The sequence below is a fragment of the Solanum stenotomum genome, chromosome 7, assembly GCF_019186545.1.
Source record: "Solanum stenotomum isolate F172 chromosome 7, ASM1918654v1, whole genome shotgun sequence".
NCBI lineage: Eukaryota > Viridiplantae > Streptophyta > Magnoliopsida > Solanales > Solanaceae > Solanum > Solanum stenotomum.
The window spans coordinates 52,821,628-52,839,943 of record NC_064288.1 but is presented as its reverse complement, the minus strand read 5'-3'; the positions used below and the strand labels follow the sequence as shown (position 1 = coordinate 52,839,943).

Genomic DNA, 18,316 nt, shown 5'->3' with positions numbered 1-18,316 from the left:
AATTGAGGAGGACACATGTCCAATGGCCATAGTCATCTTTACTCGACTTTAATCAAATAATCTGACAATGACATAAGGTTTTCATTATATCCTCTAAATTTCTTTTTTTCTTTCGGAGTGGGATAATCGTTCATTCATTTCACATTCATAACTTAACCCTTTAATTTGAGGAGTACAAAATCAAACTTTGATCACAATAAATAATTCAACAATTAAAATCTTTATAAATCCATATTTATATGTCCTTAAATGGGGACCCCTTAAATATTACATCTTAAACATTATATATTCTAAACTCTTTTACTATTTTTTCTTTAATGTTCTATATTGGTTCTTTTTCTTAGGTAATATTCTATATTGTTTTTTTTTTCCTTTTGACATAAACCTTTTTTTTTTTTTCTCATCTGATATCCTATATATGTATAGAATTTCCGACTAACTTGAATATGCGTTGTCCATAATTAAAAGAAAAATGTTTCTTATTAGAATTATTTTTCTGTCCAAAATTTAAATTTAAAATCTTTAATTAATACAGAAAAATTTGTGTTCATCCATTGTAATCATTGTTTTCTGTTTAACTAACTCTTTTGTTTCTTACTTGATATTGTCATACTTGTATTTGGGCTTATTCATATTTGTGCATTATAAGATTTATTAAAAAGGCATACTTTCTACTAAAAATTTTCTATATTCAGAATTCAAATTCGAACCTCTAATCAACTGTGAAAAGATTTTATCTATCGACTTCAAGATAATTTCATGCTCTGTTCAATTAATTATCATATGAAACGTTCTTGATTTTTTAATAATTAACATATGGGGTCTTTAAATATTGTCCATAGAAAAAGTGGTACATATAATATAAGTCAATTAAATTAATCCTTGCTGGTTTAATTTGGTATATCTCGTTTTGTCTAATTATCTACTGAAATCCTTTTGTCTTTGGACCCTCAAATAATAATAAAGTTAGAATAATAGATTTGATGATTTATTTTACATGTATTGAAACTTTTAATACTAATAAGATGTTATTATAATATATTCAAGAATTTTTGTAAAATGATATTTCATTATTACTTCATCTATCTTTAGTTCTTTACCATTAGTCATCACCACAATCGACATAAATTCACCATTATTAACTACTAGTATCACTCACAATCATCAATAATCCTCACTGTAGTCACCATCATTAGTCACCATTTACAATTAATTATTACCACCTACAATCATTACCTAATAGACACATATTATCATCAACTATCACCATCATTAATAGCCATCACTATATAAAGTCAATCGTATTATCAATCACCTCTAACATAATTAGTTAGCACTATAATCCACCACAATTATAAATCACCAGTATAAAATCGTTAGCGGCTACTGTTAAAAACAATCACCACTAACTACTATCTGCAACTAATGCCATCAATCCACAACACACCAACCATTACTGTCAGTCATCATCCACAATTAGCTATTACCACCACCACTTCCATCATATAATTTTTAAAAAATATATAACCAATATTATATTATATTAATTACTCCCTCCGTTTCACAAAGAATGACCTAGTTTGACTTGGCACGGAGTTTAAGAAAATAAAGAAGACTTTTGAATCTTGTGGTCCTAAATTAAAGTTATGTCAAATGTACGAAATTGCCCTTTAATCTTGTGCCTTAAACATGCCACGTGAAAAGCTGGAATTAAAATGTTACCAAAAAAAAGAAAGAGGTCATTCTTTTTTAAACAGACTAAAAAAGAAAGGAGGTCATTCTTTTTGAAACGGAGGGAGTAATATTTTATATAAACTTTATTTTAAAATAATGGACTTATGATGCATACTACTATACAAATGCAGTGTAGATTCATGCAAAAGTGGAAAAAGTAAAGGGGAAAAAACAGGAGATACAAGAAAATTAGTGCCATAATGTAATTTAATGGCACTTTCCAATAACTTTTTGCACTAATTATTAGAATCCATTATTAAAAGATACTTAAATAGTTACATCCCATCATATAAGACACATTGCTCAAAATAAAATCTTCCCCTTTTTTCTAAGATTCTTTTATTTAATCAAATCATTAGTCATTTGGTGTAGGTAAAGTCTAAGTAGATTCTTTTGGAGAGAAAAAATAATCAAAATATATGCTTTTGAATTATGAGAAAAGATGTGTGAAATATAGTAAAATCACATAATATGTTAAAAATAAAGCCAAAACTCTTCTTATATTATGAAAATCATACATATACATTTCGTAATCAAGTATATTAAAATATGATTACTAAAAGTTAAATTATACAATAAATAAAAAGTTTTCTATATTTATTTTTAATTAATATGAAATTTTTAAAAGAAAATAAACATTTTTGTTGGAAATCTTTATTCACGTCTTTGATTAAGAAAAAAAATGTATATCCTGAAACTTTTAAATAGAAAATAAACAAAATTACTTAATAAGATACATCAACTAGTAGTAATAACTTTGTGTTTTTATTTAATTATAATATTTATTATATATATTTATCATTGTAATTTTAGTTTATTTATTTATTCTTCTACTTCAAATTATCTTAATTTCACTTAGTTACATGAAATTTTATTTGCAGAATTATTTAATCTAATAAAAATTTTCTCCTTTTTTCTAAGATACCTTTATTTAATCAATCATTGTTCATTTGCTGCTGGCAAAATTCAAGCTAGATTATTATTATTTTCTTTTGGAGAAATCAAGAATATGTGCTTTTGAATGATGAAAAAAGCTGGATGGAAAACAGTAAAATCACTATGATATGTTGAAAATAAAAACTAATCATGCTATACACTTTTTCACATGACTAACAATGTATCTATTAATACCTCGTATTGCAGTGAGATAAATAAGATTTCTTCATCTTTAATTAGAGATCTCAGTTTCGAATCTTGAAAAATGAAAAAAAAAATACAATATAGAGCATTTCTTCTTTAATGAATCTTACACGGAGCGAATTGAATTAATTGAGACCCTAATATAAATAATACCGAATAAGGAATAAAAAATAATGGACTTATTTATATTATAATGCTAAGTGAATATGAATATGTACATGTACTTTATTGCCTTCACAAATATGCTCCATTTAAATGTCCTTTATTGATTTCTTCACAATATGTTCTCCTTTTAAATAATGTTCTTTAGATCACTTCATTAAATGTTTATAGAGACTAATCACAACATTTTGAAATGGCAAATAAATATATGATAATTATTTGGAGGTGTAAAATGAGTTGTAATAAATAGTTGTAGGGCCACATTTGAAAGACATATATACTAATTGACTTGATTTGCTCTAAATTATTTGAAAGTTTTAGGGCATCTAAGAATATATTTATATATATCATGTTTGGTAGTAAAGCTAGTGATTCAGCTTGGTCTCTTACCCCCACAAAGTAGCTTGATGGTTGAACCACTCTCAAGACAAATAGTGTTCTAGGCATAGGGGCTGACCCGACATCGATCGATCGACTAGTTATTATGAAGTACGTTAATTTACCATGGTTATAATTATACGTAAGAAAATATAATTATAAAAATGATCCTTAGAAATTGAACAAAGTCGAGATTTGGTCCCTCATCTTCACACCTACTCTATTTTACTCTCACTTATTTAGTTCCCTAGTAACTATGCACTCTACTTCTGTATATTTTGAACTTTAATAGCCCTCTCCTTTAAAAGAAAATGGTATATGTGAAGCCACAAATTAGATGTTTGATATCTGTATTGGGGCCTAGTTAATTTTTTTCATGGCTCGATAGATAATTTAATAAGTCAATGATTTTTTTTTCAAATTTCATATTACGACTAACCAACATGTTAACTAATTGATTGCGAAAACTCATAAACAAAAATATATTTCTTGAGATGTGAGGTCCATAAAGAGACTAGACATAACAAGAATTAATGAAAAAGAAATAGAGACAAAAAAAACTCTCCTTTATTAAGAAAAAAAATAAATAACAAATGAATGCACTCATTTCATACCCCCACCATCCATGCATAGTCCTAAATTGTCCATGACCCTCTTTTATGATTTTTTATTTTTAAAAAATCCTTTCGGTAATTAAAATATTAAATAAATATTTGCACAAAATTTCATAAATAAAAAAGATACCATTTTCATTATTTTTTATGTATTATTAATCTTTTATTTGGAATCTATAAGCTTGGACACTTAACTACTCTTGCAATTGATATTTGACAAGTGGTACCTATCACAAGACCCCATACCCCAAACACAACCCCATACCCAAAAAAAAAAAAAAAAAAAAAAGGATAGTTCACACAAATAGGAAATTAATCCTATAAAAGATTGACACGTGTACCATCGATATACTATTACATCCCACAACTTGAACAACTCACTTAGTTATGTTCATGGGATAATATATATAAGATACAAACAAAATTGTTTCACTTGCGCCAACATTCTGGTGTAAGGGAGTGATCTCTTTTAAAGTCCCTGCAATAGTCATACACCATATAGTGACTTCGAACCCAATTCATAGCCTGACGTTGTTGCCTGCTAAGGCCACCGGATCGATAGGGTGAGGCGGACACAGGACGACACCATCTAGACGAATAGGCGGTGCAACCACTTGCCTTGAAATTCGTGAATTTTCCGAAGAATGGTTGGTAATTATAATCAGCTTTATATTTTCCATTCTCAGTAGCCCATGAAGATGCATCCCATATCGATCCATATAACCACATTGGCCTTAATGGAAATGTTGCATCACTCCTCCTTGCATACCTCCTTATTGGCACATCATCCACCAAAAATCTAAATTCAAAACCGATCAAATTACTTTTCAAATGTATATACGTTCATGCTGAATAATATATATAACTAATAAGAAGGGATCACATCCTAACAAAAGCAATAGTCGTTGATTTTACCATTTGAATCTATAACATATAGATCATATTATAATAATTTTACCGTTACTTTAAAATTACCCTTTTGGTGTGTGTGGGCCTAATGTATATTGGACATATATATGCAATCTATTTGGGTGAAAAATGGTGGACTTCTAAACTACTATTGGGAAAAGGACTACAACATGAATTATCCTCTTAACATGGTCCCCTCTATGATAAATAAAAGAAAAATGAAAGTATCAAAATATAACATATGTCCTCAAATTTATTTGGTGGAAACCATGATTAAATTCATTGGAGGACAACCATACTTTAGTGTCAAATGATTTTTGTCGGTAGAATATTTCCTTATCACTAACTTACTTAAATGAAGTAAATAAAAAAATAAAAGTACTCCATATACAATCAGATCTCGTTATAACATTCATCTTCTACATTAATAGTATTTATCTATATTGATCAAATTTCATTTTGAGTCAATTTTCATATCATATTCTATGATAAATAATATATCAGAATCAGACTAACAATAAAAAATATTTTCAAACTAACGATATTATTATGAAGACGTTTAATACTTACATGATTTCTCTTGGACTCCACAAAATAGCATAGTGATGAAAATTTTTTGTGGGATCAAACCACAAATGAAATTTCATTTCTCTTCCAATGATTTTTCCATCACCACTTCCTCTAATATAAACATTTGTTTGTAATGTGTATGGTTTTCCAAATGTTGTTCCAAGAAACTCTATGTCCACTTCATCATGGAACCCTGGATGTGCTTCATTATTTGAAAGCTGCCAAATAATCAAAAAATTAATGAAATTAATCAATTAAATATACAAACTAATTACAAATCAACCATATTAAAATAATAATTAAACTCAAAATTCTTATTTTATCCTCACGGAGATGATTTATAGTCATAGCACTCATACAAATGTCTAAAAGCTATTTTAGACTAAAAGTTCTTTTTTTCTTTAATTTTGCGTCCAATCAACTGTAGCACATGCATTCTCCGTCATTCATTTAAAGTTTAGGAACTTAGGTAATACTATCCTGATCAAAGAGTTGTTGAAAATGGAAATCCACTAATACGAATATTTATACTGTCAATCTATCTTGCTCGGTTCTTCAAAAATGTCGATGTGTGTATCATATAAAAAAAAGTACATCTTTAAAGAATTATACTAGTATGGCTTTGAAGAACCCAAACAACATAACTTTCACACAAATTAAAATGAAAATACACAATAAAAATTATTTACACCCTCACTCCAATCTACACTGTTCAGCTCTTCAAAAATATCGACATGTGTATCAGATTCTCAAAAAATAAAAATACATTTTTAGAGAATGTGATACTAGTAAAATATTCAACAAATGTATCTACAGTCTCAATCTATATTGCTCAATAATGCACTTTTATCGACTCGACATAAATACAATAATATTTTTGAAGAGTCCGAAAAAGCGCAAATAATTCTTACGTAGAAAGCAGTGATGACTCCGGCCGTATAACCGGATTGGAGTTTAATAGAAGCCCCAAAATACCCGGATCGAAACGGTTTAACCGACTTGAATCCACTTCCTATACAAAAAATATATTAAAAAATCAAGAAAATATTATTATTATTAAAAATAAATTAAATTAAGTAGTAAAACTACTAATCAAGTATAATTAAAGAAAATTAAACCTGAATTTCTATCAAGCCAAATATTAATGCCATTGTTATCTACACTTTGATGATTAGGACCCCAAAGATTTTTAAATCCTTGATAAAAACTCATGGATTTAAATTTTGTACTTGGGTAATATCCAGGTGAAATTGGCCAATAATTAGCATTAGTTGAATGGAGAAAAATAAAAGAAAGAAAAATAGGAAGGAAAAAAATTGTTGACATTTTTTTTTTTTTTGAAATGAAGAAGGAAAATAAAAATATGTAGATGGGAAAATATATGAATGGAAAAGATTTTGAGAGACAAGAAAGAGTGTTGAAAGGAAGGTGGTGTATATGGAAGAAGGGAAGAAAGCATGATAATACATTTTGATATAAATAACAAGAGGAGTGTGGAGCCCAACATAACATAATATTATATATTTATATTATATAGATTTTTTAAAAAGTGTTTCCTATTCGATGTTTGGTAGCTATTGAATGACTAAAAGTAATGAGAATTAGTTATGAAAGTCATCGCTAATTTGTTGCAAATAGGATTTTGATGATCTATCGCTAATTCATCAACAACACAAATAATAGGGCATGTGGAGGGTGGTGTGTGTACAGTCTTGTCCCTCCATTGTGTGAAGGTGAAGAGGTTGTTTTCGATGTACGTTCGGCTCAAGTAACATATATGAAAAGCAAAATAGTAGTGAAGAAGTCATGTTATAATTCATTATTATTATAGTAATTTTTTGATTTCTCACCTAGTGTTCGATCAATATGTATATTTTACTATTAAAAAAAAGGAGTTAGCTATAAAATTCATCATTAAGTTTTAGCTAACGGGATTTTCGATGATCCATCACTAATTCGTCTTTATACTATTTTTTATTTTTTCACTCGGTATTTCATCAGTAAGCTAGAATAAGAAATTATCTATGACATACGTCGATAATTTGTCACTGAATATCCCCTAGCTAACGAGATATTCTTAATGATCTATCGTAAATTCTTCATTAAATAAAATTATTGATGTATTTTTATTGTTGAATCATAGAAGTTTGGACTTTATCGTAAGTAATTCTTGTAATTTTATTTCGAATCTAAAATCTCTAATTAAATATAAAAGGTACTTATTATTTATTAACCCCACATCAGCTTTTGGTGGTATGTATTGTAGTTACATGTAGTGAGACTTACTTCATTTTTTTATTATTTTTTTTCTGGTTTTATAGTAAGATATTTTCTCTTGTTGTATAAAGTAAGATTTGTATAATGATTTTTGAACATGTGAGTTAAGTTAGTGTCAAGGTCAGTGGCAAAGCTACATGATTAGTTGAATTCCTTTCTTCTGAAAATTATATTATTCATATTTATAGTAATAAAATGAATATTCTTATGTATATAAATAATTATTGTATTTATTTTATAAGAAAAAAAGCAACTTCTAGCTACTTTAGTTATAAAGGTAGATTCAAAAATTGCTATTATAAGTTGCAAGGTTCAAATAACATGTGTGGCATTTTGATATTATTTATGAATATTGTTATTAAAAATTACAACTCCATCGTTATAAGAATATATTTTTAATTGAAAAATCTTAGAAACGGAAAGATATATCTTAGATGAGGCCAATAAAGGTTAGTGGAATAATAAGTATTTTTTTAATTAGAAGTCTCGATTTTGAATATTTTAGATGAATGTGAAATTGCTTTGGTAAGAAAACTTTTATCCCTAGCATGAGATCTTCAGACATGAATTTACATTTAATCGACTTTAAATACAAATATTGAACATCATGAGAGGGAAAAAAATAAGAAGACAAGATAAGATCTGAGAAGGAAAAATTTGAGAGGTAGATGAATTAGTATCATTTCTATTAAATGTGCCCCTTTCTCTATTGGTTTGTGTACTTTTTATTTTATTTTAAGAATAACACTAGGACAAAGAAGAAAAAATGGTTTGGTGTACCCAAAATACAATGCATGCTACGACGAAAGGACGCGTCTAAGAAGTATCATCTAGACAATTGATTTTAATGTTAATATTAGTAATTATTTTCACAATTTGAATTTATCACCTATAAATAATACAAAAATAACTTTATAATTTTTTCGAAACTTGAATCTGCGACCTATAAATAATATAATACATTGGCTCTAGAGGTTCAATGATTTATGTCTTATCCCTAAATGAAAGCAACATCAACAAAAGGCAATATTGGTATATGAATGAAGCGCTCTTGCCTTTAAAGCAAATATAACTTGGTGAAAAATAGTGTTTCTTTTATTTTATTTTATTTCTTTTTTCTATTTCAGTAAGATTAATTTTACCTTTATTTTTTTTACTATATTATGAATGTCAGTGTACTAAAACTGAAGGACTAATTGTGGGTCCAAAATCTGATTTTAGCCATGGTGGTGTAAATGGTGAATAGTGATCATGTCTTTGATAGATAGCAATGGAACCTTTCATGTATGTTCTTTTGTTTTTTATTTGGTGTCCGATGTTTGTTTTGGAGTCTGACTCATTTAAATTTCTGTTGAGAAGTCTATTTTGAAAGGTTAAAACGTTTTCAATCAAAGGTGATACGAATTCAATCGAAACCTCATGATTAAATATGAGAATAACTTAAGTATTGCCTATGTATGTTGCTTGGATTCTCCAAAACTACTACTACGTAGGGGTCGAGCTACAACTTTTCTTACTGCTAGTAATTTTGGTTCCAATCTTGTATTTATGTTTAAACATTCACTTAATTTGTCTAAATAATTTATCAAGGACCTAGTAAGTCGCGTTTTCTAGAATTCAAAACTCATAAACTCAAAATTCTTATTCCACCTTTATTATCACACTCATATCGAAGTCTTTAAAAAATACACTACTTTTAAAGGATCTATTAGACATCCTTCGATAATTTTGAAAAATTTGAGCAACCTATATAATTATCACTCCATCATAATCTTTGGTAATGCCTTTGTTATGTGGTATATATCCCTAGTGAGTGCTCATTGGTGAATTTTATTTTCTTTGGTCACATATTTATTTATTTAATTCAGATACAATGAATTATAATTTGATGGACAATTTGTGAAAGTGAACCATATAATATTAAAGATAGTGAGCGATTTAACTTGTTTGATGATAATTATTAAATTGTACGGAATTTATATAGTCAAACACAAGCTTTAAATAGAGATTGATAATTCTATTAATTTGCTAAATGCTAATAAAATCATGAATTTATATAGTGGGATTAAAAAAATATTAAGATATACAAAATTGAATTTATATTTTTCCAGTATATTAATTGGATTCAACGATTTATATATAATTAAAATATTTTATTTTTATACTATTTGACAAAATGTAAGACTTGATGTCAACAATTCACCACAAAAAAAGCCTTTTTTTATACTAAACTAAAATAAAAATTGCAAATCCAATGTAAGAAAAGAAATGTCAGAAAAAAATTGTCCAATCCACATCCAAGAAAGCTGTAAAGTTAGAAACTTTAGGGATCCTTTGGTTGGAGAATAATTTGTTTTTTATTTATTTGGGATTTAAAATTAATTTATTATGACAATATAATTTAATAATAATAAATAATAATAATTGGTGGGAGGAGTAAATTGGAAACCTCATAATTCATATTGATTGGTGGTGGAAACTTGATTTAAGAAAATATTAATAATGGAATATCACATAAATTTTTACGAACAATTGCTTTTTATCATTTGCTACTCAACGAAAATGTCAAAATGTCTCGGGTTCAAGCTTTTAGTATGAAATTTTTTTTTGATAGGAGAGCTTTCTTTCGAATGGGGTACTACGCGGCAGAATTCGGAGTAGACAGTCTTTAATAAGAATATCAGACATCGACTGAAAAAACAAAAAAAAAAAACAGTCAAATTTATATGACAAAGGAAAAAAAATAAAAGTTTCCACTTGACCATTGACATAATAAAAATATAAAACAAAACAAGGCGTCAAACTCAAATTTCTATGTTAATCCTTCCAAAACAAAATAAGATGTCATTAGCAAACATTCATCAAAGAAGAGAGATGATTAGCAAAAATTTCCACTTGACAATTGACATAATCAAAGTTTTTTTTTTTTTTGAACTACGAAAATTCACAGTCACGATATTTTGGATGCAGACAAAATAAATTCACTTGAGAACAATTTCTCGCAAATCACATAAGAAATGTAAACTGCACTAAGTAAATCCAATCATGCAATGAACTCAATTGAGAAGACGTTGACAAAGGGTATCGATCTCTAACCTTGGTAGCATATCATTTGATGCACTTGTCCAAACAACCTTACATGTTAAAATATTAAAGGATTTTCACTTGACAAATGACATAAACAAAGTTATAAAGTAAATAATTAAAAAAAAATCATCTTTATTTTAATGCAAGCAAATTTTTATTTATTTCAAGCGAGGATATTGATCCCTAATCGATTTGCTTGAAATTATCCTAGTAATTAAATCATCACATTGTCAAATCGCGCCTCTATTATTACATCTATAAATATTTCTTTTGAAAATTATATACTTATGTCGTATAAAAGTGTATAATAGTGTATAACACGTCGTTAGCTAGAGAGACAAACTTTTGTTTCGATTTTCAATTGTTTGTAATTCTTGTTCAAAAACCAAACCAAAATCTTCAGTAAATGACTTCAAAAAATTTTGACTTCTTTAAATGAATTGATAAAATATTATCTTCCAAAAAAAAAAAAAAGAGACAGAGAAATCAAATGTATGGTGGTATATTGTTGGCAATAAATGTTAAAAACCTACCAACTAATGAGCAATAAATCTCCAAGCATGTCACCTCCATATTTTTATTTTATTTATAAACCAACACCTCTATGAAGATTCTCATAAATTTGTGAAGGTATATCGAAAACAATTTTCCTAATCTACAAAATAGAGTATGAGGGTGTCAAAATCAACTCAAAAAATTAGGATCCGTTCAACTCTTTTATATATATGTTAGGGCGAGTTAATAACTTATTTATTTTATTAATTGAGTTCATTTTGACTCGTTTAGTTCAATTCATTTTAAAACTGAGTCGACATACAACTCAAATTAATCCATGCTAAATATTTTAAAAAGATAGTTTATTTGATATACTAAGTTTAAGTAGGTACTCAAACAAATTTAAAAATTTTAAAAAAAAACACTTAAAACTTAGTAAAAATCGATGAATAGGATTATAAAATGATTTTCAGCTCAATTCGCTTTAACTCAAAATAATATTTAAGTGTGTCAATAACTCGTTTTTATCAACTCAATCTATTCTGATATTTTTCCATTTTCAAATTTAGTTCAACCGGCCTATTTGACACTCCAAAATAGAAAATAATTTGCGTAAATGATACCCTCCATAGACCCCGCCTCGTAGGATCATACTAATTTTGTTGTTGGAATTTTTGAATTGCTAAGTAGAAAAGGTTGACTTTTTAGTGTGTTTTTCTTTTTACTATATACATGTGTTAGTACCTAATATATATGTAGGATTTGTACTTTGCATCACAATAGCCACTTCTTAGACCAGATCTTGGACAATTTATTTTTTTCACTGTTTTGTCGGCCGTTGAAATAAATTTCACAAATAGTCACATTTACCTCTTGTTAAAAAAATAGCTATTAAATGGTTTCAATTTTTACAAGTGAAATTCTATAAAATCGACTAACCACACTATTATTATTGTAATAACTCCTAACCCTTCGAAGTTAAAAGTATATGTATCGACTTGAAATATGTAACTTTTAATGTCTGTTTAAGAAGTTAGTTATACCTTTTTTTTAATTAGATTATTAATTATGTTTATCATAGAAATTTAATTGTAATCACTTCATGACTTTACTTGTATATTTTTTCACTATCAAGTTATATTGGCATCTAATAAAATTTCAATCATTAATGAAATTCATATTTTTTTATGAGGGTAAAGCGGTAGGGGGCAAAAACACGATCCAATGAATTTGAAAAAATTGAACGAAGAGTCATATGAAGAAGGTTTTGTTACCAATATATCTACTTCTATTGTGGGTTGAAGTAACCTTCTATTGCAAGTCTGATATGATAATCTGAAAAATAAAATATTAAAAGTTCTTACTCTGTTAGTATATACAATTTAATTATTTTCATCTTAAATATGCTCAATTGTGCAATTTTTTTTTTACACAATTAAAAATTCTTTTTTTCTCAAAGTGTAATGGAAGTGGGCCCCATTGCCGACAGATGAATAGGCCCAAAATAGCTTTTGGGTCATGGGAGTATGGGCCCATTTGAGTTATTTTAAAACTTGGGATTCTTGTGATATAATATAAATAGGGACTTTGGACTATTTTAAAAAGATGCTTCTCATATCAAAGATAAAAAATCTTTCAAGGCTTTCACATTCACAACATAACAAATCTTTAATATAAAATATTGTTCCCTATTTTGTTTTTTTTCTTGTGATATATTATGTATATTTTATTTTTCATCAATTGGCTACAACTTTAAGTTGGGTAGATTTTGGAAAGTATTGGATGCCCCACACTTTAAGTCTTGATGTTTTTGGGGGGGATTTATTTGTCCAAAAAATGCAAAGTGGACATTTTTCTTGAAATTATTTGCATTTTATTTGTAATAAAGTAGAGAAACACTCACTTGGATGTATTAGATGTTAGAGAATCTACTTATCTACTTTGGAGTTGCAAACTCAACATTGGATTTCCTAGAACAAAGGAAAATAATTTCACTATAATCGCAAAATATCTACGATTAACTTGTACAAAATTACATATATAGCAAATAAAGAAGAAGAAGAAACAACAAAAAGATTTACCAAGATTCACTAAAGAGGGTTTCCAATTTCCACTATAGAAACGACAAAACACTACAGTACTTTCGATCCTCAGCGGCAATATTCTTTAAGTATGTCAATCATCTCCTAAACCTTTAAAATGAATGAAAAATATCAGTATTCAAATTAAGAAACACTATAGTACTTTAGATATCCAATTACTATACGCTTAAAACACCTCAAATAAATCAATAAAGTCTATATTTCACCAATTTTCATTTGGAACTAGTGTTTCAAATGATCTAAAACTAGTAGTAAATTGAAGGGAAAAAAAGTGGGGTGGGGGTGGGGGTGGGGGGTGTTGTAAGAAATTTGCATGCATCAATCAATTTTGGTAGTGACTTATAACTTAAATTAAAGATGATGGACACTTTGATGTCAATTACATGCAACATCAAATCATACAAAAACATCAATTTTCATGTGTGTAAAGATAATTATTAAAGTGAAATGATATTCTTGATAGCAAAGGTGTGATGGTGCCAATTTTATACCCTTTCTGGTCACTATTAAAATTTTGTCCTTGTTTTAAAAAAATTACAAAAATATAATTTTTGAGAAATTACTCTTTCAAACAACATTAGATTTGATTCTAATATTTTTCTCATAACTTTACCGACAAAACACTATATATAGGTGATAATCTAATATGTACAATAATTGACAAAAAAATAAAATCATAAATTAAGATTTTTCTCGTAATATTTTCAGTTAGCTCAAAGAGGTCTTCAGATTTGTGTAGTCTAAAGGTATATAAGTAATTACAACAAAAATCTTACGAAATAATTATTTACTAAAAAAGTGTTCAAAAAGGAGATAGACAGGCGAAAATTAAATCTTTATCATTCTTTTGGAAAAAAAACAACATATATCATTAACATGGTGGCAACCTTATTGTGAAATTCTCATGAATATATTTTGAGAGATCCAAGTATGAGATATAGTATCATATATACATTAATAAAGTAACTAAATGAGAACAAAATTTCAATTTTCTCTCAATTTGATTTGATAGTGACGTTATGTCTTTTTACACTTTCATTGGGTGAACTCACCTCATCTTCAAGCAAAGGTGAAGAAAAATATATATAACTCATATTATGCCTATGTTTCTCCATTTTCTTTAATTTTTTGTGTTCAAGATTTTTCTTTTGTTGTGCTTCTTAGAATTCTTATCATATTAGAAAAATAGAGTATGATAAGATTTTATTTTTTCTTTATCTATTTGGATAGGATGACTATAATTGTCACTCAATTGTTTTCTATTAAATTTTGGTTATTTCAACTTTCAGAAATATTACGTTTTGTGGATTAGGCTTGGTGGTAGTATGGATCATTGTAATTGTCATAGTATTAGCTTTATTCATGTAGTAATTTCTTTGGATTTTTATTGTTTATTGTGTTTTGTTATCGCACTATTTTGTTGTTGTTACTATTCTTTTTTTGAAGGGAAAAGGGACAAATATACCCCCGAACTTTCGAAAATGGTATGTCAATACCCTTCGTCATACTTTTCGTTCATTAGTGCCCTCGCCGTCCAATAACTAGTGCACATTTGCCCCTCCCACTAACGGAAAACTCATTTTGTACACGTGGCACAATCCTACACCTCAACCCGGATTGACCAAATATTTAATCCAAATTTGAAATACCCGTTTAACCCGCCCCATTACCCATTTAACTCGCCCAATACACCCATTACCCACATCAAAATTTGTTCATATTTGAGAACCCCACGTAGAAATCTCGAACATGTGTTGAAATCTGAATCTGAATCGAGTTTTTGGGATTGTGGGGTTGAAGATTTGAATTTATTTTTTGATTTTAGTTAAGAAGAAGAAGATTGCAGAAACTTTCTAGAACTTTGTTTCCATTTGGAGAAGAAACATAAGTTGTATTAGCTCATAATCTCATTTTCCTTTCATGGGTTTAGTTTTTTTCTTTGCAGAAATCGAAAATAATTTCGAGGTGCATTGCATGATTTGATTGGAAATTTTTCAGATTGAAGCTTGGTGTTCATGTTTGAGAACCCTCAATGTGTTGAATTTTGAATCTGCATCAGTGTTTTTGGGATTATGGGGTTGAACAATGTTCAGATTTGAATGAAAACTACAAATGGAACTCACTTTCTCAAAGAATTGGCAGATCAACTACAAATAGGATCCAAATTCTATATAATTTCAGTCTTTGCTGGAAGTTATCCTTCCTGGAATTGCATCAGACGTATTCGTGCCCTAACTCTTTCTTTACCAAAAAGGACATACAAGTAGCAGAGCATGCAAATAAATTGCAATTAATGTTTTGATTTGGTTATGTTTTGTTTCATTTTCGATTACTCTAATTTTTATTTTTTTTTGATAGATGATGTTAATAAATTTAATTTGCAGAAACTTTATCCAAGGCAAAGTGATTTTAAATCTCTTCTTCAAGATTTTGGCAAGGCATTTTTTTCTTTGTAGAAATAGGTGCTTTGAATTTTCGATCTCTTTTGTTTAATTGTTCAAATAGATGATTGAAAGAGTATATGGAAAGATAAAAGAAGAAGGAGGAGGAGAAGGGGTGAGGGGGTGGGAGACGGCAACGATGGCGGCGACCTTACGAGGAAGAAGAAGAGTTAAAGTAAATGGGGCTTTTTCTTTAGGTTTGTAGATAGTTTGTTAAATGGGTAATTGGGTGGGTTAAATGGGTATTTGGAATTTGGGTTAAAGATTTGGTCAACCCGGGTTGATGCGTAGGATTGTGCCACGTGTACAAAAAGAGTCTTCCGTTAGTGGGAGGGGCAAATGTGCACTAGTTATTGGACGGCGAGGGCATTAGTGGACGAAAAGTATGACGGAGGGTATTGGCATACCATTGTCGAAAGTTCGGGGGTATATTTGTCCCTTTTCCCTTTTTTAATGCTTTGTACTACTTTCCTTATTAGTTGTCATGTTTTATTTATGGCATAATGCATAAACATGACCCTTAACTTGACGTTAGTTGGCAACTATGACCTTTAACTTTAGGTGTGCACAAGTAGGCACTTAAACTTGTATAAAATTGAGCAAATGGACACATTCGTCCTACATGGCACCCTACATGGCAATTTTGTGTCCTACGTGGCGTCCTACGTGTATTGTGCCATGTAAGACACTTGTGTCTACTTGTTCCATTTTATACAAGTTTAAGTGCCTACTTGTGCACATTCAAAGTTGGAGGACATAGTTGTTCGCTAAAGCCAAGTTAAGGGTCATGTTTATGTATTATGCATTTATTTATCGTCCTTCTTTCTTTTCATAACTACTCGTTTTTAGTTACACTTCAATCGAGGATCCTTCAGAATCAGTTTCTTTATCTCCACGAGAAAAGAATAAGGTCTGCATACACTCTACTCTCCCCAAATTTTACTGTGACATTTCATTAGATATATTATAATTGTTGTAAATAGTATACATTTCATCTTTATCATATCTCAAAAGGAGTTTCATTTTATATATATATATATATATATCAAATTATCACATTCAACTCCAAGATATAATGATTATCGAGATCAATGTAACGGATTTTGTCAATAAGAGCTTTAAGGAGTCATCAACCTAGTATCCTCCGCGTACCACTAATATGTTAATCGAGAGACCTTCCATACAAGATTCCAACATTACCATGATCGACTTTCATCTCTATTTAACCGGTCGAACTCATAGTCCGACAGACTTTTACCATAACGCAAAAAAAAATAATATATTACTACAAAACCATGTCCATGAAAATTGTGGTGCCCTTAGGAAAATATAGTACTAATAAAAACTTGATTGGATCCTTTTTGGGCCTGAGACAGTTACTGCTTTTCTGAATTTAAATCCCATCTTGCTGCAATAAAAGGGAAAAGTGCACAAATAGCCAATTGGGATAATCCTTTAAATCATAGCCACTTATATTAAATTTTTTGCAAATTTAACAACTTTGAAATAACTTCAGATATTCATATATTAATCTTGAAAATTTCAAAACTTCCAACATTTTTCACTTGAAGTTTAGCCTTGAGAAGGCCACAATTTCTGACGTTGTGCTTGAAGTTTGGCTTGTCAAGACCAAAGTTACAAAGGTAAAAAAAACATCAGACATTTATTATTATATAAAGCAAGGAAAAATTTAAACATAACATGTTCAATCGATTATAGATTAGATTACGGTTTGAAATATGTAGCTACAATTGAACAAACAAGGATCTTCTATCAAATCTTAGTAAGTACTATTAAAATCAAATATTTGGTTATTTGTGCACAAAACATATAATACTGGCCACCACTTAAATGGCTACGCGATGAAGTTTTTACTAAATAGGCCCATTTAAGGTCATACTAGAATAGTGCTAATACAACTCCCATTGGTAAGAAAGAAGGTTTAAGTATGACCATCAAACTAATCCCGCATGAAAATTATGAGAGAACACTCAATTACTACTAACCTTAATTTCTATCCTAATTCGCGATCTCACACCTTTTATGTCATGTCCCCGGTAAGCTCAAATCGTATCTATCATATTCTGTCTAATCACCTTTTCTGATATTTTTTCCGACCTGCCTCTACTTCTCTCAATGCCGATAATGAACTAAATAAACCAATAACTAAAAAGTCATATTATATTCCACACACTAGAATAGGTTCTACAAGATTTACACATAACATAAGCCTAATCCAGAACAAAATGTTAGCAAAAGAGAGTTATCAAAAAATAAAAACCATAATTATCTATACAAAGCTTGACGTGAATATGTCTTTTAATTGTAAAAAAAAAAAACACTATTAAGATACATCAAATTTATGATTTTAGATTTTTGGACCACAACCTCCAACATTAGAAATTGA

General features: G+C 28.8%; 3 protein-coding genes across 5 annotated transcripts in view; 1 reads left to right on the top strand and 2 right to left on the bottom strand.

Moving 5' to 3' along the window:
* LOC125870200 (uncharacterized) overlaps positions 1-18,316 on the bottom strand; it is a 390,460-nt gene that overhangs the window by 24,818 nt on the left and 347,326 nt on the right. The window lies entirely within an intron of this gene.
* Positions 1-18,316, top strand: part of LOC125870188 (heavy metal-associated isoprenylated plant protein 3-like) — a 210,645-nt gene that overhangs the window by 31,607 nt on the left and 160,722 nt on the right. The gene's annotated exons all lie outside the window — the stretch shown is intronic.
* Positions 4,336-6,948, bottom strand: LOC125870190 (probable xyloglucan endotransglucosylase/hydrolase protein 32). Its single transcript, XM_049550548.1, has 4 exons — positions 6,626-6,948; positions 6,419-6,519; positions 5,508-5,725; positions 4,336-4,827 (listed from the first exon to the last, which is right to left on the bottom strand). Exons 1-4 carry the CDS (start codon positions 6,831-6,833, stop codon positions 4,458-4,460), a joined length of 897 nt encoding a protein of 298 aa, XP_049406505.1. The 5' UTR covers positions 6,834-6,948; the 3' UTR covers positions 4,336-4,457.